The sequence below is a fragment of the Zea mays genome, chromosome 2 (assembly GCF_902167145.1).
Source record: "Zea mays cultivar B73 chromosome 2, Zm-B73-REFERENCE-NAM-5.0, whole genome shotgun sequence".
NCBI lineage: Eukaryota > Viridiplantae > Streptophyta > Magnoliopsida > Poales > Poaceae > Zea > Zea mays.
The window spans coordinates 189,150,397-189,172,456 of NC_050097.1; the positions used below are offsets into that span (position 1 = coordinate 189,150,397).

A 22,060-nucleotide genomic window follows, 5' to 3' on the forward strand; every position below is an offset into this window, starting at 1 on the left:
CATCCTCGGTCCCGCGCGGCCAACCCTCTCTAAGAAGGCCCTGGTCCTCCCTTTTATAGTCGTAAGGAGAGGATCCAGGTGTACAATGCGGGGTGTAGCAGAGTGCTACGTGTCTAGCGGAGAGAGAGCTAGCGCCCTAGGTACATGCCAATGTGGCAGCCGGAGAGGTCTTGGCACCTTGCTGGCGTGATGTCGTGGCTGTCGGAGGTGCGACGGAGCCTGGCGGAGGGACAGCTGTTGGAGCGGTCGAGTCCTTGCTGACGTCGCCCTGCTTCCGTAAGAGAGCTGGGGGCCGCCGTCGTCACAGAGCTTGTGGAGCGCCATCATTGCCCATCCGGCGGAGCTGGCCAGATGGGACGCCGGTCTTGTTCTCCGTGACCCGAGTCGATTCGGGGTAGGACGATGATGACGCTTCCTGTTGACGTGGCGGGTCTGTGCCCTAGGCGGGGTGACGTGGGGGCTCCTCCGAAGCCGAGGTTGAGTCTGTCTTCTGTTGCCGAGGCCGAGTCCGAGCCATGGGGTCGGGCGAGGCGGAGGTCGTTTGGCCGAGGCCAGGGCGGAGTCCGAGCCCTGGGGTCGGGCGAGGCGGAGTTTCGTCGTCTTCCGGGTCTTAGCCCGAGTCCGAGCCCTGGGGTCGGGCGGAGCGGAGTTCGCCGTCTTCCGGGTCTTAGCCCGAGTCCGAGCCCTGGGGTCGGGCGGAGCGGAGTTCGCCGTCTTCCGGGTCTTAGCCCGAGTCCGAGCCCTGGGGTCGGGCGGAGCGGAGTTCGCCGTCTTCCGGGTCTTAGCCCGAGTCCGAGCCCTGGGGTCGGGCGGAGCGGAGTTCGCCGTCTTCCGGGTCTTAGCCCGAGTCCGAGCCCTGGGGTCGGGCGGAGCGGAGTTCGCCGTGGCGCCTTTGGCAAGGCCTGACTGTCTGTCTGACTCACTCTTTGCGTTAAATGCTCCTGCAACTCGGTCAGTCGGTGTGGCGATTTAGTCAGGGTCGCTTCTGAGCGAAGCCAAGGCCTCGGGCGAGCCGGTGATGTGTCCGCCGTAAAAAGGGGGGCCTCGGGCGAGACGGAAGTCTCTCGAGGTCGGCTGCCCTTGGCCGAGGCTAGGCTCGGGTGAAGCGTGATTGAGTCACTCGTGTGGACTGATCCCTGACTTAATCGTACCCATCAGGCCTTTGCAGCTTTATGCTGATGGGGGTTACCAGCTGAGAATTAGGCGTCTTGAGGGTACCCCTAATTATGGTTTCCGACACCATTAACATAATGATCTTATCATGAATAGTAAATAATAAACAGATAATAAAAAATGTAATCATGAATAGTGAATATTTCTATACCCAAAACCACATAAAGCAATAGCATGTACTACCCAAAAATTTAGTAGTAAAACCAGTGGTGACACAAGGTATAAAGATAGTCAAAATCTAGGGTAACCTATTGGGTCCCAGCAAAATTAACCTATGCAGATCATTATGATTAATAAGAACATTACTGGGTAAAAAGGAAGTGATCAAGGGCACAACTTGCCTTCAATGAGCTCCTGCTCAGCAGTCTCTACCAGCTGAACCTCAGGATCCTCTGTAGTTTGCTCGTCTACTCGCATCAATACAATACTGTCGGCGTTTCGAACCAGGGGGTCCCTGGACCGACGAGTAAATTATCGCCGCGTGCCCCAGCCCAGATGGGTCGGCGCGAGACGGAGCGCGAAGGGGGGAAGAAGCCGGAGGGAGACGGGCGTGAGACGTGGAATCCTGCGGCCTTCGTGTTTGTCCCGCGCCCAGGTCGGGTGCGCTTGCAGTAGGGGGTTACAAGCGTCCACGCGGGGGGGGGGGAGCGAGCGGCCTCACGCGAGCGCCGTCCTGTCCTTCTCCGCGCGGCCCACCCTCGTAAGAGGGCCCTGGTCCTTCCTTTTATAGGCGCAAGGAAAGGATCCAGGTGTACAATGGGGGGTGTAGCAGTGTGCTAACGTGTCTAGCGGAGGAGAGCTAGCGCCCTAAGTACATGCCATCGTGGCAGCCGGAGAGGTTTTGGCACCCGGTTCGTGTGGTGTCGTGGCCGTCGGAGGAGCGCTGGAGCCTGACGGAAGGACAGCTGTCGGGGCTGTCGAGTCCTTGCTGACGTCCTCTTGCTTCCGTAAGGGGGCTGAGAGCCGTCGTCGTCATAGAGCGTGCGGGGCGCCATCATTGCTCGTATAGTGGAGCGAGCCAGATGGGACGCCGGTCTTGTTCTCCGTAGCCTGAGTCAGCTTGGGGCAGGGTAATGATGGCGCCTCCTGTTGACGTGGTCGGTCCGTGCCCTGGGTTGGGCGAGGTGGAGGCTCCTCCGAGGTCGAGGTCGAGTCTGTCTTCCGAGGTCGAGGTCGAGTCCGAGCCCCTGGGTCGGGCAAGGCGGAGACCGTCGGCTGAGGCCAGGGCTGAGTCCGAGCCCTGGGGTCAGGCGAAGCGGAGTTCGTCGTACTTCAGGGCTGAGCCAGAGTCCGAGCCCTGGGGTCGGGCGAAGCGGAGTTCGTCGTCTTCCGGGGCTGAGCCCGAGTCCGAGCCCTGGGGTCGGGCGAAGCGGAGTTTGTCGTCTTCCGGGGTTGAGCCCGAGTCCGAGCCCTGGGGTCGGGCGGAGCGGAGTTCATCGTCTTCCGGGGCTGAGCCCGAGTGCGAGCTCTGGGGTCGGGCGAAGCGGAGTTCGTCGTCTTCCGGGGCTGAGCCCGAGTCCGAGCCGTGGGGTCGGGCGGAGCGGAGTTCGTCGTCTTCCGGGGCTGAGCCCGAGTCCGAGCCCTGGGGTCGGGCGGAGCGGAGTTCGTCGTCTTCCGGGGCTGAGCCCGAGTCCGAGCCCTGGGGTCGGGCGAAGCGGAGTTTCCCATAGCGCCTGGGGCCGGGCTTGGCTGCCGTCAGCCTCACTCTGTCGTGTGGCACAGCAGTCGGAGCGGCGCAGGCGGCGCTGTCCTCTTGTCAGACGGGTCAGTGGAGCGGCGTAGTGACTACGGTCACTTCGGCTCTGTCGACTGGGGGGCGCGCGTCAGGATAAAGGTGTCAGGCCACCTTTGCATTAAATGCCCCTGCGATTTGGTCGGTTGGCGTGGCGATTTGGCCAAGGTTGCTTCTTGGTGAAGACTGGGCCTCGGGCGAGCCGAAGGTGTGTCCGTTGCTGGAGGGGATCCTCGGGCGAGACGTAGATCCTCCGGGGTCGGCTGCCCTTGCCCAAGGCTGGGCTCGGGCGAGGCGTGATCGCGTCCCTCGAATGGACCGATCCTTGACTTAATCGCACCCATCAGGCCTTTGCAGCTTTGTGCTGATGGGGGTTACCAGCTGAGATTTAGGAGCCTTGAGGGTACCCCTAATTATGGTCCCCGACAGTAGCCCCCGAGCCTCGAAGGGAGTGTTAATACTCGCTTGGAGGCTTTTGTCGCACTTTTTTGCAAGGGGACCAGCCTTTCTCGGTTGCGTTTTGTTCCGGTGGGTGCGCGCGAGCGCACCCGCCGGGTGTAGCCCCCGAGGCCTCGGAGGAGTGGTTTGACTCCTCCGAGGTCTTAATGCCTTGCGCAATGCTTCGGCTGGTCTGGTTGTTCCCTCATGCGAGCTGGTCGTAGCCCGGGTGCACGGTCGGGTCCCAAGTTCTCGGGCTGGTATGTTGACGCTGTCAACGGTTTGGCCGGAGCCGGGTTTGCGAGAGCAGCCCCTGAGCCTCTGCACAAGGCGAGAGGACGGTCAAGGACAGACTCGACTTTTTACATACGCCCCTGCGTCGCCTTTCTGCAAGGAGGAGGGGGGGAAAAAGCACCATGTTGCCCTTGGAGGGCGCCGAACATGGTGTCTCCAGTGAGCTGCAGACGGGTAATCCGAGTGGACGCCCATGCCCCATTTGTTAGGGGTCGGCTAGAGGCCCGGAGGCGCGCTCCAAAAGTACCTGCGGGTGATCTGCCGGACCCGGTCCCCTTTCGACGGGGTCCGAGGGCTTGATGCCTCCCTCTGATGGGATTCCGTTACAAGATCATTCCCGCTGGTCTCAGAAATGTCTTAGGGTACCTCGGGAGCGTAGCCCGAGCCTTGGTTATGCATCGAACGTACCCAGGGTCATCCCTCGCTCTGTGTCTGAGGCGGCTGTGAACCCTTCGAGGGCCAGCCTACGAACCCCTGATCAGTAGTGGGCGCGGAGCCTGAGTGGCCTGAGGCGGCCGTTGAACCCTTCCGAGGGGCCGACCTTCGAACCTCTGACCAGTAGTGGGCGCGGAGCCCAAGCGCTCTGAGGCGGCTGTTGAACCCCTCCGTGGGGCCAGCCTTTGAACCCCTGATCAGTAGGGGGCTCGGGGCCCGTTTCCTTCGGGAAGAAGGTTCCCTTTTCGGGGTATCCCCCTTTCCCGGTCCCTGTTGTAAGAGAGAGAAAGAGGAAAAAAGGGAAAGAATACGAAATCGAAATGATGTGGCACACCTTTTTGACGCGGTCATTATGGCGAAGGTGAAGTGTCGCTCACTTCTCCTGCCAGAGGCGCCGCCTGTCCCGCCGCGGAGTTAATGCGACGGGGCGGGTGGTTCGCGGGGCAGCCGTTGCGCGTGCACGAGCCGTTCGAGGAACAGAACACGGGCGCGTCGTCTTCACGCCGTGAGAGAGGGTTCTCTCGCTGTCCCACGAGGTGACGTGAGCTTGGCCGACGACGTGACCGCTGCTTCTGCCCGCCTGCCACCGCCATTACTGCCGGCTCATTTTTGGCCGCATCGACCGTCGCACCTCCTCCCGCGGCCGACTGGCTCGTGACCGATGCGCCTGGCTGGCACTGTTGGGTCGTACGCAGGGTTGCCTCGAGTCGCGGTACTGGTTCCGCAGTCGAGGAGGCATGACAGTGGCGCGAGCGGCGGTGCAGTTGCTCGTACGTAGCAACCGGCGCGCCGGTTGCGTGACGTGTGGGCCTGGGCCTCTATGCTGGGCGCGTTGGAGTCGAAGGGGCGCGCCCACCTGGCGCGGTTGCATGCCGACTGCGTGGCTGTCCGCCCTTTCACCCGCTGGTCTGGGCGAAAGTGGAGGAATGCTTGTAACCGCTGGGCGGTTGCATGCACCGCGTGCGGCGGTTTGGCTTCTTCTGCCCTGGGCCAGCTTGCATGACGCGTGGGACCCAGCCCCCGTGCCGTAGGGGGAGGATCTTGGAGCGTGTTGGAGAAGACTCGGCCCGCGACGGCTGGGGACGCAAGTAGGGAGAGTTGCCTTTAAAAGGGGGTGACCCCCTTGAAAGGCGACCATGTCTTCGCGCTCCCTTATGCATCGTGTCTTTCCACCTTCCGAGCCCCCGGATGGGGAACACCCGCAATCCTTCCGCCTTGTCGTTAGAGGAACGCAACTTCGTGGAAGTTGGTACCTTTCAGCCATCATTCGGCTTCAAGGATTTTCATCACGCGGCCCGGCTGCATCCCTTCGCTGGTGGTCACCCAAGACGGTGACCACCAGCCCCTGGATGGGGAGAAGCAAGCCGGGCTGCGATCTTGGTCCCGCCCTCAGCTTCAAGGATGTTCATCATCCTCGCTGGGGCGGAGGCCGGGCTGAGCCGGAGCTCTACCTCCCGCGCGGGTTCGTGGGTCAGCCTCTCCTTCAGCATTCAAGGGAGAGGGCACTCACTGGCCCTGCGAGAGGGGTGGACTTCGACAACGTGGGGCTGGTCGACGGCGGGCGTCATCAGCTTCAGCGCGTTGGGCTCGCCGGCTTGGCTCCCGGTGCCCCCTCCCGCCGCAAGGGCGGTTGTCACGCCGTGTGCACGGGAGGACCGCCCAAGACGTCGCGCGCTGCTAGGGCTGCGTTCGTGTTCTGGGGCTGTCCTGCCTTTGCACCGGTACGGCGCCTCCGCGCGGAGGTTGGTGCTCCGCTCGTCCGGGAGGATCCGAAGGGGATCTGTCGGTGGGATGACGGCTCCTGTCGTCGGTGCCGAGGTGGAGGCGGCTCGAGAAGTCCCCGTCGCCGAAGGGATCACCGCCACCATCCGCGCTTTGGGCCTCTGTCTCTTTGTACTTGTCCTCGCCCCTCGAGCGTCGGCGTGGGTGAGGGCAAGGTTGCAGTGGCGTCCGCCCTGAGGCCATCGCTGCTGCAGTTCGGCCACTCGTAGCGGGGGTCGTTGTCGCTACTGCTGGAGCGGGCGACGGTGAGCCATCCGTCGGCCTTCTGTTGCTCTGCAGGCCCCCCCCCAATCGTATGGGGTTGTTCGTACCTGCGGAGACGGAACAGGAGTTCCGTTTGTAATGGCACCTTGAGTGCCGGTGTCTTGTTCATTGTGGCTGTCGGGGCCTGAACAAGTATGTATTTTTGGCGCAGAGCCGTGTTTTTTCCTCATTTCGAGCACTAAGACTCGCCTGTCGGCTATCTGAACCACTTCACCAAGCGTGAGTTGCCTCATGCAAAGGTGACGAGTGAGGTATCCGTATCCCGGAGGCGTAGGAGTCCCTCGGCTCGGTCGGCCTTGCTGTCCGAGGCTTCTCTCGCTTAGTCAAATGAACCTTCGGCTGCTCTTCGATGAGCCGAAGCCGAAGGTAGCGGTGTCAGCACGGACAGAGGCAGAGTTGGCTTCGAAAAGAAGATTTGATCGGCCGGAGCCTGGCCGGGTCGTCCACTGGCGGGACCGACGCCGGAGTTGAGTTGCCGAGGCCACGGGCCGAGCTGATGCCTTCGGGGGACAGCTGGCTGAGGCCTCGGGGTGGCCGGCCGAGCCATCTGCTCAAGCCGGATTCCTAGAGAAGACCCTAGCGGCGATGGCCCGGGAGTGGTGCTGATGTCGTCCTTCGGGGTGGAGATCCTCCGACCGCGTCGCCGTCCGAGGCTAGGTCGGACCTTGCCGAAGGTGTAGTTGACGCCGAGGGTGCTGCTGCTCCCTTCAATTGTCAAGATCCGAGCCTGCAGGATCAGATTATCTTGTAGTGTGTGTTTTCTGCGGCCGCCGAGGCCCAAACACACCATCGTCGTGTTGTAAAGCTGTGTTTCTTTTCCCCTTGTTTCGAGTATCTGGACTTGTTTGTCGGCAACAGAATTGTTTGTGCGAGCGAGAGTTGCTTTTCACGGAAGGTGATGAGTGAGGTATCCGTATCCCGGAGGCGTAGGAATCCCTCGGCTCGGTCGGCCTTGCCGCTTATGCGCACTCTTACTCGTTCATAGGGTTCTGTCACTGACGCAGTCGAGAAGGCCCGAAGAATCGTTTCGGCAGAGGAGCTTTCGAGCGTGAAGACTTGTTCGGTCCGCGGAATCACCTATCCGAGCGCGAGTTACTTATCGCAGAAGGTGATGAGTGAGGTATCCGTATCCCGCAGGCGTAGGAATCCCTCGGCTCAGTCAGCCTTGGCTGCTTACGTGTACTCCGTCGTTTTCAGGATCCACTTTCGAAGTAGTCGGAAAGCACGAAAGACATTCTGGCAGAAAAGATCTTTTTCCGAGGAAAATTTTGACGCAGAGGGGGTTCCCCCCTTTTAGCCCCCGAGGGAGGGTCAGGCTTTGCCGAGGCAAGGCTGACCCTTCCTTGATGACTAAACTTTGCGTGGGAACAAGGTATACGAACAACTTGAAAGCATCTTAAGGGTAGAAGCGACGTAGCTGTTGGATGTTCCAAGCGTTGCTGTAGACCTCGCCTTGACTGTTGGCCAGCTTGTACGTTCCGGGCTTCAGAACCTTGGCGATGACGAACGGACCTTCCCAGGGAGGCGGGAGCTTGTGCCGCCCTCGAGCGTCTTGTCGCAGCCGAAGCACCAGGTCGCCCGCCTGGAAGTCTTGGGACCGAACCCCTCGGGCGTGGTAGCATCGCAGGGACTGCTGGTACCACGCCGAGTGTAGTAAGGCCATGTCCCAAGCCTCTTCCAGCTCTTTGATGAACCCTGCCGCCATTAGCTTGTGGATCTCCTCGCCTATGGCTCTGCGCTTTTCTTCGTCGAATCGGCGCAGAGGCTGCTTCACGGGTCGGGCTCCAGCTCGGATATCCAGCGAGTGCTCGGCGACATCCCTCGGTATGCCGGGCATGTCCGAGGGACTCCACGCGAAAACGTCGGCGTTCGCGCGGAGGAAGTCGGTGAGCACTGCTTCCTATTTGGGATCGAGCTCGGAGCCGATCCAGATCTGCTTGGAGGCGTCGCTGGTGGGGTCGTGGGGGACGCATTTAACCGTCTCCGCTGGCTCGAAGTTGCCGGTGTGGCGCTTCACGTCTGGCACCTCCTTGGAGAGGCTCTCCAGGTCAGCGATGAGGGCCTCAGATTCGGCGAGGGCCTCGGCGTACTCCACGCACTCCACGTCGCATTCGTACGCGTGTCGGTACGTGGGGCCGACGGTGATGACCCCGTTGGGGCCCGACATCTTGAGCTTGAGGTAGGTGTAGTTGGGGACGGCCATGAACTTAGCATAGCATGGCCTCCCCAGTACTGCGTGGTAGGTTCCTCGGAACCCGACCACCTCGAACGTGAGGGTCTCCCTTCGGAAGTTGGAGGGTGTCCCAAAGCAGACGGGTACATCGAGCCGTCCGAGGGGCTGGACGCGCTTCCCGGGGATGATCCCATGGAAAGGCGCAGCGCCTGCCCGGACCGAGGACAGATCGACACGCAGGAGCCCGAGGGTCTCGGCGTAGATGATGTTGAGGCTGCTGCCTCCGTCCATGAGGACCTTGGTGAGCCTGACGTCGCCGATGACGGGGTCGACAACGAGCGGGTATTTTCCCGGGCTCGGCACGCGGTCGGGGTGGTCGGCTTGGTCGAAGGTGATGGGCTTGTCGGACCAGTCTAGGTAGACTGGCGCCGCCACCTTTACCGAACAGACCTTCCGACGCTCTTGCTTGCGGTGCCGAGCCGAGGCGTTCGCCACTTGCCCACCGTAGATCATGAAGTAGTCGCAGACCTCGGGGAACCCTCCTTCCTGGGGATCTTCCTTCTTATCGTCGTCGCGAGCCCTGCCACCCTCCGCGGGTGGCCCGACCTTGTGAAAGTGGCACCGAAGCATGGCACACTCTTCAAGGGTGTGCTTGACGGGCCCCTGATGATAGGGGCACGACTCCTTGAGCATCTTGTCGAAGAGGTTGGCACCTCCGGGAGGTTTTTGAGGGTTCTTGTACTCGACGGCGGCGACAAGGTCCGCGTCGGCAGCGTTGCGTTTCGCCTGCGACTTCTTCTTGCCTTTCTTCTTGGCGCCGCACTGAGTTGACGCCTCGGGGACATCTTCCGGTGGGCGGCCCTGGGGCTGCTTGTCCTTCCAGAAGATAGCCTCGACCGCCTCCTGGCCAGAGGCGAACTTGGTGGCGATGTCCATCAGCTCGCTCGCCCTGGTGGGGGTCTTTCGACCCAGCTTGCTCACCAGGTCGCGGCAGGTGGTGCCGGCGAGGAACGCGCCGATGACATCCGAATCGGTGATGTTGGGCAGCTCGGTGCTTCGAGAATCGTCGGATGTAGTCCCGAAGAGACTCTCCCGGCTGCTGGCGGCAGCTTCGGAGGTCCCAGGAGTTTCTAGGGCGCACATACGTGCCCTTGAAATTGCCAGCGAAGGCTTGGACCAGGTCATCCCAGTTGGAGATCTGCCCCAGAGGCAGGTGTTCCAGCCAGGCGCGAGCGGTGTCGGAGAGGAACAGGGTGAGGTTGCGGATGATGAGGTTGTCATCGTCCGTTCCACCCAGTTGGCTGGCCAGCCGGTAGTCCGCGAGCCACAGTTCCGGTCTCGTCTCCCCCGAGTACTTTGTGATAGTAGTCGGGGTTCGGAACCGGGTCGGGAACGGCGCCCGTCGTATGGCACGGCCGAAAGCCTGCGGACCGGGTGGTTCGGGCGAGGGGCTCCGATCCTCCCCGCTGTCGTAGCGTCCCCCACGCCTGGGGTGGTATCCTCGGCGCTCCCTCTCATCGAGGTGGGCCCGACGGTTGCGGTGATGGTGCTCGTGGCCGAGGCGACCCGGGGCCGCAGGCGCTGTGTTGCGCGTGCGTCCGGTGTGGACCGAGGCTTCCCGCATGAATCGGGAAGTCGCAGCGCGATGTTCCGAGGGGTACCCCTGCCTTTGGGAGGCGGAGCTTTCGGCCCGTCGGACCGTGGCGTCCTCCAGGAGATTCTTGAGCTCTCCCTGGATACGCCGCCCCTCGGTGGTTGATGGCTCCGGCATCGCGCGGAGAAGCATTGCCGCTGTAGCCAGGTTCTGGCCGACTCCACTGGAAGTGGGTGGCGGCCTTACCCTGACATCGTCGGCGATGCGATGCTGGATACCCTAGGGTAGATGACGCACTTCTCCGGCCGGAGGTTGGCCCGCCCACTCCTGCCCGATGTCCCGGCGGATCGTCTCAAGTGTTCCTGCTCCCTCGTCGAGCCTGGCCTGCATCTCGTGGATTTGCTCGAGCTGTGGGTCATGACCCCCCGCCGGGACGGGGACCACAGCTAGCTCCCGAAGGATGTCAACGCGAGGCACAGGCCTAGGGAGATCGCCGTTCTCCGGCATACCAAGATGGTTGCCTTCGTCGGGACCCCCTAGATCGACGTGGAAACATTCACGACTTGGGCCACAGTCCTCGTCGTCGAGGCTGCGGCTACCGTCGGAACAGTCGGAAAGGCAGTAGTCACACGCGATCATAAAGTCCCGCATAGCGCTGGGGTTACCAAGTCTGGAGAAATCCCAACAGAAGTCGGGCTTGTCATCTTCCTCGGGCCCCGAGGGCCCGTAAGTCGAGACGACCGTCAGCCGGTCCTAGGGTGACCGCATACGATACCCCAGAGGGTTTGGACTCGCCTCTACTAGAGCGTCCACCAAAGCGAAGTCGCTTGGCGGGTCGAGGCTGAATCCAAAAGGCGTGAGATGGAAATCGGTTGGTACCTCTTGGTCAACGGGCGGTGACGAAGTCACGTCAGGGACTGACTACACCGTCGTCTCAGGTACGAGGGTGACGCCTAGCAAGTCCTTCGCGAGCGTGCTGGTGTCGTCCGTTCGCTCGGGGTTGGCGTATTGCGGGGAGACGATGCTCGTCTTCGTCTCAAACGCGAGGTCGATGCCCGACGTGTCCCCCATTGGGGCGCCGACGCCGTCGACTCGCTCGACAGCCGACGAGGTGCCGCCTCCTGCTTGGCCTTGGTTGCCCCGCCTCCTCCTCCGTCGGCGAGGGAGGGGACGGGGTGAGCTCGAATGTTGTTCTTCCGCCACGTGGGGAAGGCGTCGTCGATTCCGCCGCCGGTGGGCGGGCTGTCGGCCGCCATTGTCGCTGTCGCGCGGCGGGGGAAGGAGTATCATGTCGTAGCTGTCGTCGAGGGACATGAACTCAAGACTCCCAAAACGGAGCACCGTCCCGGGCTGGAAAGGTTGCTGGAGACTGCCCATCTGGAGCTTGACGGGAAGCTGTTCGTCAACACGCAGTAGGCCCCTACCTAGCGTGCCAACTGTCGGCGTTTCGAACCCGGGGGGTCCCTGGACCGACGAGTAAATTATCGCCGCGTGCCCCAGCCCAGATGGGTCGGCGCGAGACGGAGCGCGAAGGGGGGAAGAAGCCGGAGGGAGACGGGCGTGAGAGGTGGAATCCCGCGGCCTTCGTGTTTGTCCCGCGCCCAGGTCGGGTGCGCTTGCAGTAGGGGGTTACAAGCGTCCACGCGGGGGGGAGCGAGCGGCCTCACGCGAGCGCCGTCCCGTCCTTCTCCGCGCGGCCCACCCTCGTAAGAGGGCCCTGGTCCTTCCTTTTATAGGCGCAAGGAAAGGATCCAGGTGTACAATGGGGGGTGTAGCAGTGTGCTAACGTGTCTAGCGGAGGAGAGCTAGCGCCCTAAGTACATGCCATCGTGGCAGCCGGAGAGGTTTTGGCACCAGGTTCGTGTGTTGTCGTGGCCGTCGGAGGAGCGCTGGAGCCTGACGGAAGGACAGCTATCGGGGCTGTCGAGTCCTTGCTGACGTCCTCTTGCTTCCGTAAGGGGGCTGAGAGCCGTCGTCGTCATAGAGCGTGCGGGGCGCCATCATTGCTCGTATAGTGGAGCGAGCCAGATGGGACGCAGGTCTTGTTCCCCGTAGCCTGAGTCAGCTTGGGGCAGGGTAATGATGGCGCCTCCTATTGACGTGGTCGGTCCGTGCCCTGAGTTGGGCAAGGTGGAGGGTCCTCCAAGGTCGAGGTCGAGTCTGTCTTCCGAGGCCGAGGTCGAGTCCGAGCCCCTGGGTCGGGCGAGGCGGAGACCGTCGGCTGAGGCCAGGGCTGAGTCCGAGCCCTGGGGTCGGGCGAAGCGGAGTTCGTCGTCCTTCGGGGCTGAGCCCGAGTCCGAGCCCTGGGGTCGGGCGAAGCGGAGTTCGTCGTCTTCCGGGGCTGAGCCCGAGTCCGAGCCCTGGGGTCGGGAGAAGCGGAGTTCGTCGTCTTCCGGGGCTGAGCTCGAGTCCGAGCCCTGGGGTCGGGCGGAGCGGAGTTCGTCGTCTTCCGGGGCTGAGCCCGAGTCCGAGCCCTGGGGTCGGGAGAAGCGGAGTTCGTCGTCTTCCAGGGCTGAGCCCGAGTCCGAGCCCTAGGGTCGGGCGGAGCGGAGTTCGTCGTCTTCCGGGGCTGAGCCCGAGTCCGAGCCCTGGGGTCGGGCGAAGCGGAGTTCGTCGTCTTCCGGGGCTGAGCCCGAGTCCGAGCCCTGGGGTCGGGCGGAGTGGAGTTCGTCGTCTTCCGGGGCTGAGCCCGAGTCCGAGCCCTGGGGTCGGGCGGAGCGGAGTTCGTCGTCTTTCGGGGCTGAGCTCGAGTCCGAGCCCTGGGGTCGGGCGAAGCGGAGTTTCCCATAGCGCCTGGGGCCGGGCTTGGCTACCGTCAGCCTCACTCTGTCGTGTGGCACAACAGTCGGAGCGGCGCAGGCGGCGCTGTCCTCTTGTCAGACGGGTCAGTGGAGCGGCGAAGTGACTACGGTCACTTCGGCTCTGTCGACTGGAGGGCGTGCGTCAGGATAAAGGTGTCAGGCCACCTTTGCATTAAATGCCCCTGCGATTTGGTCGGTTGGCGTGGCGATTTGGCCAAGGTTGCTTCTTGGTGAAGACTGGGCCTCGGGCGAGCCGAAGGTGTGTCCATTGCTGGAGGGGATCCTCGGGCGAGACGTAGATCCTCCGGGGTCGGCTGCCCTTGCCCGAGGCTGGGCTCGGGCGAGGCGTGATCGCGTCCCTCGAATGGACCGATCCTTGACTTAATCGCACCCATCAGGCCTTTGCAGCTTTGTGCTGATGGGGGTTACCAGCTGAGATTTAGGAGCCTTGAGGGTACCCCTAATTATGGTCCCCGACAAATACATACATAGTATAGCAAAAATTAACATCACACCAAACATGTAAATAAAATACACAATAATAATCTAGACATTAAAATAAGATCATAGGAACTGGAATCATTAAATTTGGAGTTATAGATTTTAAGTTATGAATTTTCCAAAGTTTTATGTATTTAATACAAGATTAAGTGTTAGATAAATTTTAATGTGTCTTTCATGCCAAAACAGAGGCACTAATGTGTCTTTCATGCCAAAACAGAGGCACTAATGGCTAGACAATAATATTACAAAAATTTAGGAACTGGAATGGACTAATTTGGAGTAAGAATGGATTTTCTATGATTTATACAAGTTATAGGAATTGTTTTTATATTAAAAACTCATTTTATAATTCATTTTCCTAATTTTATAAGTCTCTGGACTGGGCCTCATTTTCTGTAAAGTGCAGGGGGTCTGGCGCAAGATTTCCACAAACTCTGAGCACAGTCAGGGTGAACGGCGGGTTATATTTAAGGTAAATGCAGGGGCTCTTTTGAAAAAAAGGGTTCTGCGAAGGGGTATCTTCTAACACTGGTCGTTGGATCAATTTTGGATGGCATCGATTAGATCTGACGCATGCCCAAACCCGTGAGTAATTCAAACCGTCTGATCAAGGATCCGCGGCCCGGATTAAATCCTACCATGGTCCCTTCACGCCCATCCGACCGGGATCCAGTGGCGCAGGGACATCTAACCGAAACGCTACTGGTGTCAAAAGCCCTTCTTCCTCTACCTACCGAGCTGACCACGGCGGCGCTGCTCCCCCGCGGCAGAGGGCATGCCGGTGAACCCACCACAAGCGATTTCACGCGCCCAACTCCGATCATCCAGGTGTTAAGCGAAGGAAATGACCGCACGAATACGGAGGAAGGGTTCCTTACCGGGGTCACTCAATGACGAGAGCCAGCCATGGCAAGAAGTGGACCCGCGACGGCGGGGCGATCCCGACGACGAATTCCCATGGCCACCCTGGGCTTCTCGGTCCGATACACCGTAGCACGATTCACCGGCCCCAGGCGAAACTCCACGGCCAACAGAAGCGCACCGAAGTACACCAGGGTCGAATCCCCACGACGGCGGCGCAATTCGTTTCGCTCCGCACCGACACAACGCAACTCCATACTGGCAGACGCGAAATTGGGGAGAGGAACGACTCAGGAACATGGCACATTATATACACGGGGGGTGCACGGGCCGTGCAACGAATTCCGAGGCCTGCGGGGCGCTCCGTCGTGGTCGGACCTCGTTACATGCCGCAAGACTCGGATGGAGGAGGGAGAAAGGAACTGACCCGTGGGTCCCAAGTGGTCGTGACTACGCGCCCGCGCCACAACCGGGGACGCTGGAGTATGGGCCCATGGCACAGCGCAGTGACTCAGTCGCGCAGAGGGTGCGGGTGAGCGAATGTAGTGCGGGCCCCGCGGACCAGCGAAAGGGTAGGGCAAACGCACTAGAGCCGCTGCCCGGTGGGGCCCTAGTGTTGGCACCACCACAACAGAAGCGAGATCAGGGCTGCGCACAGGAAATGGCTAGATGGGCCAAATGGAGCGGTGGTCGGCCCATGCGCGGGTAATTCCCTTCTCTTTTTCTTTTTCTGGTTTGTTTTCATCAATTTTTCTAAATTTGAATTCAAATATCTGTATGACAGGTGCATTTATATATATATATATATATATTCTTTATATTTATATAATATCTCGCTTATTCTGTTCATCATTTGTTTCTTTTATTTTCCAAGAGATAAGTTTGGTCTAAATTCCAGATTTGGGCACTAACATATTTTCATTAATATTATATTTATTATTTATAGATGCAACAACACATAAATTCCAACATGATGCACATTTTATTGAAGACTTATTCATTTTAATTATGTTTCCTAATAATTCTCATGAATGAAAAGACATTACACATGAGGATTTATTTTTTTTTACTCCAAAGTTGGGTATTACAGTTCGACCTGACCACGACTGACAAGGCTATCTTAGGTCTAGATCGAGTTTTGCGCTCTTATCTTAGGGAGAACTTTTGGTTTGTCTTGAGGTTCTCCTGGTATGGGTACACATCAGAAAGTGAATTGATCTTATGTCCCTATGGTGATTTCAGGCGAGAGGGACAAACAAGTTATACGACTATACCAATAACTACCTCATGTTCCAATCTATGATGCAACAAAAGCAAAGGTAGATCCAATCTATTGATCTTATGTCCCGATAGTGATTTCAGATGATAGGGACAAACAAGTTGTGCTACTATACCGATAACTACATCATATTTTCCAATCTATGATGTAACAAAAGCAAAGCTAGATCCAATCTACTAGGTATATCGCCTATATGCAACCCATTTAGATACAAAATGTGCATGACTTAACTCTGATATCACTATACAAAAAGAGGCACGCTACACAATAGCCTCTCTACCATGTTCAACCAAGATACTATGCGATTAGAGGATCATGGATAGTTACCACTAGACGCGCAATGTAGCAGAAGAAGAGTGCGATAATGTAGTGGAAGCAGTTGTATATCCTCATATAGTAAGAACATGTTTAACCATGCTCCTTAAGTTCGTTGCTAATAACATCGTAGCAACATCATCTTCATGGTATCCACACGTGCAATGATGAAACATCGCGACCGATATGCTAGCATCGTACGCACAACGAGAGAAATGACAACATCTTAGATGTCTGTAACCCTAGGAGAGACAACATGAATGGCTAGGATGAGGGTCTCTACTCTAGCACGACAACCCCTTCATGTATACAGGCCTTGTAGTAACAAACTTTTACCCTAAATAAAGATTAATGTTCTTATGGATGATGATTGACTCTTGGACATATATTTAACATGATTTTAAATTTATACACTCACATCACTTTTACTATGGTTAGGTGGATTAAGTTATAGACATATATTAAATATGATTTTAAATTTGGAAACGTATCAAGTGCAAACCAATCACTCGATGCAAATCATACAAACAATCATGATAATTTTTCAAAAATAACCCTCCCACCGTGAATCAGCTTTTGAAACAATCCTTTCATGTCCCTAGTATATTTTTACATATATTATACACCCTTCCACCTCCACCAACATATTAGTTTGCACCTGAAATGTTCCTTTAACATTTATACATTTGTACCACTTTTACCAGGGTTCGGTGGACCTTGCCTATTTACACAAAGAAATGTTGCTATCTTTACTATGTAAAAAAGGACCATCAAGGCAAATGTCTTTTAACATTTATGAATTCAAATGTTTAAATGTGTCTTATTGTTGCTTTTGACCCATGTATCTAACCAATTTTACAGAAAATGTATGATGATAAAAGCATATTGAGACATTAGACAATCAAGTGAAATTCTAACAAAGATCCAGCAAAACAATTTATTCTCTGACATTCATAGCATATGTAGAGTTCACAGGAACCAGAAGCAATATGGTGCCAGTAATACAAATATTATACATCAGACTAATTGTTTCTATCGTAATTTATTCTCTGACATTCATAACATATGTCGAGTTCACAGGAACCAGAAGCAATATGGTGCCATTATTATAAATATTATACACCAGACTAATTGTTTCTATCATATACCATCATTAAGACTATGAAGATAACAGCATAACTCGCCATGTGAAGAACTACTGTAGTGGTAACGAATCGAAGAAATAACATCGAGCGGAGTGCTCCATTAATAATAACTAGCATGGCCAATCCTCTCCTAAATACCAAAATTGCTCTAGCACACACTTCAAAGGATCTCAAATATACCCTCCGTAATCAAATCGACAGTACATTCTACTCCCTTTTGTTTTCCTCATCATCACCTTCAAAATCTGCTACGGTATTCACATCCTTTGTAGCTTTGGGCTCTGGTGTAGAAGATAAATTCCATCCATTCTTGGATGCACTGGGTGCTGGCCTAATTAATGAGATATTATCCTTTCGATCAAAGAATTCACTTGCATCATAAGAAAATCTGAAAAGGAAAGCCAAAAGCTATAAGCTTTTTTCTATAGTTAACCAGAAATACCAAAAAGATGGTATATATAACCAAAACATTGCCCAGCTGAAAGTTACAAAAAGATTAGGAGCGTGCCTCATTGAGTTTTGTGAAGGTGCCCACAGGTAGCAAATGACACAAAGAAGTAAGAAAGACAAGACATGCCAGAAGGCAGGAATAATCCAGGCATGCTGCCATCGTTCATTAAATACATCTGTTGATTTGGAGTAAATCTGCAAGAAAGAAATTGCAGGGATATCAATGACTTCTGAAATAATGAAACATATGCATAAACAAGTAAGGTGCAAACAAATGAATCCAAACAATACAAAATGGACAGGTTCTTGAAAGTAGAAAGGTGCAGTTTAAAGTAACACTCCTGGTCTCCAGCTTCAAACACTGCCGAGAAACCAATCTAATTTTGTGAGGCAATGCAACAATATTCCCTTGATAATTCTGGAGTTAGAATACGGCTTTGACATAAATAAGCATACCTCATAGCCAATCCACCCAACAGACACCAGAACAGATATGATCAATGCAGTTGCAAATTTCCTATAAATGTCAAGTTTGGCCATCAACCTTCTTGCCTACCATTCATGCCAAAGATTAGGAAATGATAGTGTTTGTATCACATAAATCAGTGCCTGGGGAAAAAGTTTAATGCAAGCACAAAGGATATAGTGTAGTAATACTGATACTGCAAGGGAACTAATAAGGATACAAAGAAGACGTTTTGCCCACCTGAAGTTTACCAATGGTCTTAGCTAGAGAAATAAATATCCAAATAACAAATGCAGCATCTAAAATGGCCACTGGATAGACCAAGAACAGACGAGCTTTTCCAGATAGATCATTAACAGCACCAAGATTTTCTACCAATTCAAGAATTTCTGTTGCTAGAAAGAATGTTCCTCCAAGCATGACCACTTTTGATGTCAAGCCACCCAAAGTAGGCGTGACAACACCATATCCCATTGAGACAATGAGAACAATAACTTCAGCAGCCGTCCTCTTGACAGTCCCAAACGTGACAGCCCAAAATGTGATGCCTTTTGGCCGTACTCCAGTCTCATTAAATTCAGCATACTCAAAATACCACAATGCCATCTCAAACATGCCCAGTGTAATCACAAGAGTAATACAGTTCTGAAGTGGAAGAACCTCTCTCCAGGACTTCATATACTGATAAAACCAATAGATCCCAAGTACGACAAATGCAAAAGACATCAGTCCAAAAAAGTTCTTAAGAGGTGCCATCCGACCCGGAAGGTATCCAGTAGGATTTTTCCATATGGTTTTCCCCTCGATTTCCAAACTAGCAAGTGATGGATCACAGTGTATAAAGTACATATTGTATATCCCAGTTTTGGTAATTGGAATGGTCCTTGACGGTAGTGTCGCGATCAGGTCACTTCCATCAAAAGATGCTACAAACAACTTTGGCCAACCAGGATTTACCTGGGATGGGCGGTAGATGACAGAACCTTCTGTGCAAGCTCCTAACTTCGCAAGATCTGAAGTACAACAAATAGCTTTCTGACCTCCATATGCTGATCCACCAATCATTTCACGATCTTCTATCTCAAAAATGAGTACCTGAACCTTAGCTGAACTAGTCTCCTTTACAGAATTATTAGTATCCTCTGATCGCCTAAAAGTAATCTTGTCAAACCTGAAAATAGTAGAAATGTGAAAGTCAATATCTGAATCCAAGTGTCCGATTAGACTGAATTGAATAGATGCAAAATGCATGTGTTTATTTGTGCATGACAGTGGCCAACATTCTATTCTATATAAATGATTTCGGAGATGAAAACTGAACTCACTGAAGAGTAATGAGCTTGCACGTAAAAATTCAAGAAATTGATAGCTTGCAGCATTTTTGGAAATGGTCAGCAAAAGCCTGGGTTCCAAATTGATATTTGCATGAAGAAAACAGCAAAACTTCCCTTCTATGGTGTTTATGAGATGCATCTGCAGTTGACAAGTAAAAACACGTGCTTGAGGTTATTCCTCTCCAATGCCACCCAATGTTAACTCATTTTTATCATTGGCGAAGTGATGACCCAAAGTCACCCTATTTAGCTATAATTCCCGTATCCCGCGAGGTAAATGCTGCTCAGGGCAATACAGATGAACGCATATTAGCTCTGTCGCTCGCCTCCCAGCCACCACCGACACACAGCAGCTGCACACCTTGACGCGAGAATGCAAGATTACTAAATTCTCGCAAAACCCGCACCCATCCAAGTGTCGGGCGGCAGAGTACCCAGCTCGGTAGGATCCAAGATCCACCCGGCTGCCAGCATCCACCCCGCTGTAGCTGTACCGCAGCCAACCCTTTGCACTGCAGACGCACGCATCAAACTAAATTAGGCACCTGATAGCGAACCGGAACGGCTACTGGCTAGCACATTACCGGATTAAGGCTTCGGCCACTGCGGCGGCGTCCTCGGCGGTGGTGTTGGCGTGGGAGGCCGCGTAGAGGCCCTCGCTGCCGGCGTGGAGGATGAAGGCGTTGCCCTTGTTGGCGAAGCTGAGCCCGCGGTACTCGTGCACGGACGCATCCCCAGGGCGGAGGAGGAGGGCGACGGCAACGACGAGGAGGAAGCGACCGGCCATGGAGGCAAGCTGGTGGCCGGTGAGGTTGGATCTGGCGTGAAGCGAAGCGCAGCGCCTCCCCCTGCTGAGCTCGGCAGGAGCCGGAGGGCAAAACCGGGACAAAAGCCAAAGAATGTGCCCCCCCTCGGCCGTCAGTAGGAAATGGGGAGGGAAGGAGTGAAAGAAAGTGCTTCCCAGACCAGCAAGGCAGCAATTCTTCTTTGGTGTTCAAAGTTCGAGGATCAATGACAATTGTCAAACCAGCACTAAAAACAGATGCCTGGTACTAGGGTAGGCTACGGCTATCTACCGTGGGGTCATGGAGCTGTTTGTAGGCACAGAATTTTGTGTTTGGCACAGAATTTTGTGCGGTTAACAATTCTTTTATTGTCATTTAAGATTTATAGAGTTCTCTTACTATCACCTATTTAAATTTTTAATAATAACCTCGTTGTGGTAGTATAAACTTGTTCCTAATTAGGTCTAGTTTCGAAACTCAAATCTCTTCGATATCCCCGTTTTTTCTAGGGTTAGCAATCCCAAGAGATATCATTTGGATAAGACATTTAGTTATTTATGAGAGTTTTTCTTCACTAGGTTTGGCTCCTCCTACTTCTAAACTACTCCCTCCGTCCCAAAATATAAGTCATTCCAAGATTTTTGAAGAGTCAAAGATTTTAAAGTTTGACAAAAAAAAATATAACGAGAATCATAAAGATTTATGACACAGATAGATATAGTATGAAAATATATTTAATGGAAAATCTAATGGTCTACATTTGATATCGTAAATGTTATTACTTTATTGTATAAATTTGGTCAAACTTGAAAAAACTTTGACTCTCCAAGAACCTTGAAATGACTTATATTTTGGGACGGAGGGAGTAGCTCTTAAGAGCTGATTTGGTGACAAGAGAATTGAAGGGGATATATGGGAGAAAATCACTTGCTATTTAAAAGTGAATAATAAGATATTTTCTCCCCAATTCCTATAACCAAACTAGCCTAAGAAACCATCTGAACCGTGTCTCATCAGTTATACCATCAAACGAGGAAGGGGTAAAGATATGGTGGTCCTAAATGAATGTTCAACCGACAATAGCATTTACTAAGACTAAGAAGGAGGTGTTTTAAAATTATAAGTTTTTGGTTGAACCCTGCAGTACCATACCGAACTGAAGATGGTTATGATATGGTCTTTAGCTTTTTTGGTGAGGAGGTTTGAGAGCAATGGTTGTCTACGACATCTTCATCTGGTGCAGAAGTCGCCGACGGTGGTGGACAAACGATATATTGTCAGGCAATAGGTCGAATGGCTATGTGGTAGGTGTGACACCAGCACAACCACGGGCGGATATTGGACCTGGGCCACCTGGGTCGTGGCTCGGGTCGTAGCCCAAAAACTCCACGGTCTGTCGTTCGATGTCGCCCTCCAGCGTTCTTCGCTCGTGGCTCCGTGCCGCCGTGCGTCGTCCACGCCCGGCACCTCCCTGCCCGGTCGTCCGCCGTCCGCATGCGGCATGTCCGGTCTAGCCTTCCAGCCTCCAGCGTCCAGGTCGGCCAGGGCACCAGGCAGGCCAGCCAGCCGGCCGACCAGGGGCAACGTCGGGCGTCGGGCGTCGCTCGCCCTGCGGCTCAGCCACGACCACTCGGACAGTGTTCTCATTTTCTCAGCTTCTTTTTTGTTACTAGTGAACAACGAGCTAAATACTAGATTGTTAAATGTTTATGTGATGGTAGTTTGACATCAAAACAAGAGAATAAAGAAGACAAAAACATCGAGATCATTTTATTGTCTGGCTCCTACACCTTTGATACGAACTGATTCATCAACACCAAACTAAACTTCCTTAGAAGAACCTGTTATAGAATCAGAAACATTAGGTGTTGAGGAGGGGCAAGCATCATTAGAGACAAGGTAGCAATGCAAATGAATCGGTGGGTTTAAGAGATAGCAATATCAATAATGTCGATCAAGTTATAGCCGATCCTGGTCTTCGCATGCCAATTGAGCAAATTGATGCAAACATTAGGGATGCTGTCAAAAGAGCATATATTGCGAAAGGGTCCATTGCCAACCAAAAGGTCATAAGTATCCTAAAAGAATGATATGCAATCACAATAGGTCTTTTCATGATGAATGGTATGTAAATAATCCAGGGTTGGAGTATTGAAAGTTCCCTTTGACCCGGGAACAGGATCTGGATGTCGCCTAGAAGGGGGGGGTGAATAGGCGAATAAAACTTATTACTTT

The 22,060-nt window shown here is 54.5% G+C and overlaps 1 protein-coding gene across 4 annotated transcripts; it reads right to left on the minus strand.

Moving 5' to 3' along the window:
* Nucleotides 1–16,556: 16,556 nt before the first annotated feature.
* Nucleotides 16,557–20,075, minus strand: LOC100382394 (uncharacterized). 4 transcript variants are annotated; one of them, XM_008670119.4, is made up of 5 exons: nucleotides 19,032–19,860; nucleotides 17,947–18,877; nucleotides 17,697–17,792; nucleotides 17,299–17,435; nucleotides 16,557–17,178 (listed from the first exon to the last, which is right to left on the minus strand). In XM_008670119.4, exons 2-5 carry the CDS (start codon nucleotides 18,769–18,771, stop codon nucleotides 16,998–17,000), a joined length of 1,239 nt encoding a protein of 412 aa, XP_008668341.1. In that variant the 5' UTR covers nucleotides 18,772–18,877; nucleotides 19,032–19,860; the 3' UTR covers nucleotides 16,557–16,997. The 4 variants fall into 4 exon arrangements, 3 of the variants coding, with proteins under 3 accessions (XP_008668341.1, XP_020403441.1, NP_001168610.1); XR_002266965.2 differs by having other exon boundaries at nucleotides 16,614–17,178; nucleotides 17,299–17,601; nucleotides 19,625–20,028; NM_001175139.1 differs by having other exon boundaries at nucleotides 16,640–17,178; nucleotides 19,625–19,916.
* Nucleotides 20,076–22,060: the final 1,985 nt, after the last annotated feature.

Excerpts from the sequence above, each read along its gene's own strand:
- LOC100382394 (NM_001175139.1), bottom strand. The coding sequence starts at position 19,827 with ATGGCCGGTCGCTTCCTCCTCGTCGTTGCCGTCGCCCTCCTCCTCCGC. Across the intron at positions 17,793-17,946 it reads AGACCATTGGTAAACTTCAG|GCAAGAAGGTTGATGGCCAA; the intron begins GTGGGCAAAACG and ends CATGAATGGTAG. Across the intron at positions 17,179-17,298 it reads CCTTCACAAAACTCAATGAG|ATTTTCTTATGATGCAAGTG; the intron begins GCACGCTCCTAA and ends TTTCCTTTTCAG.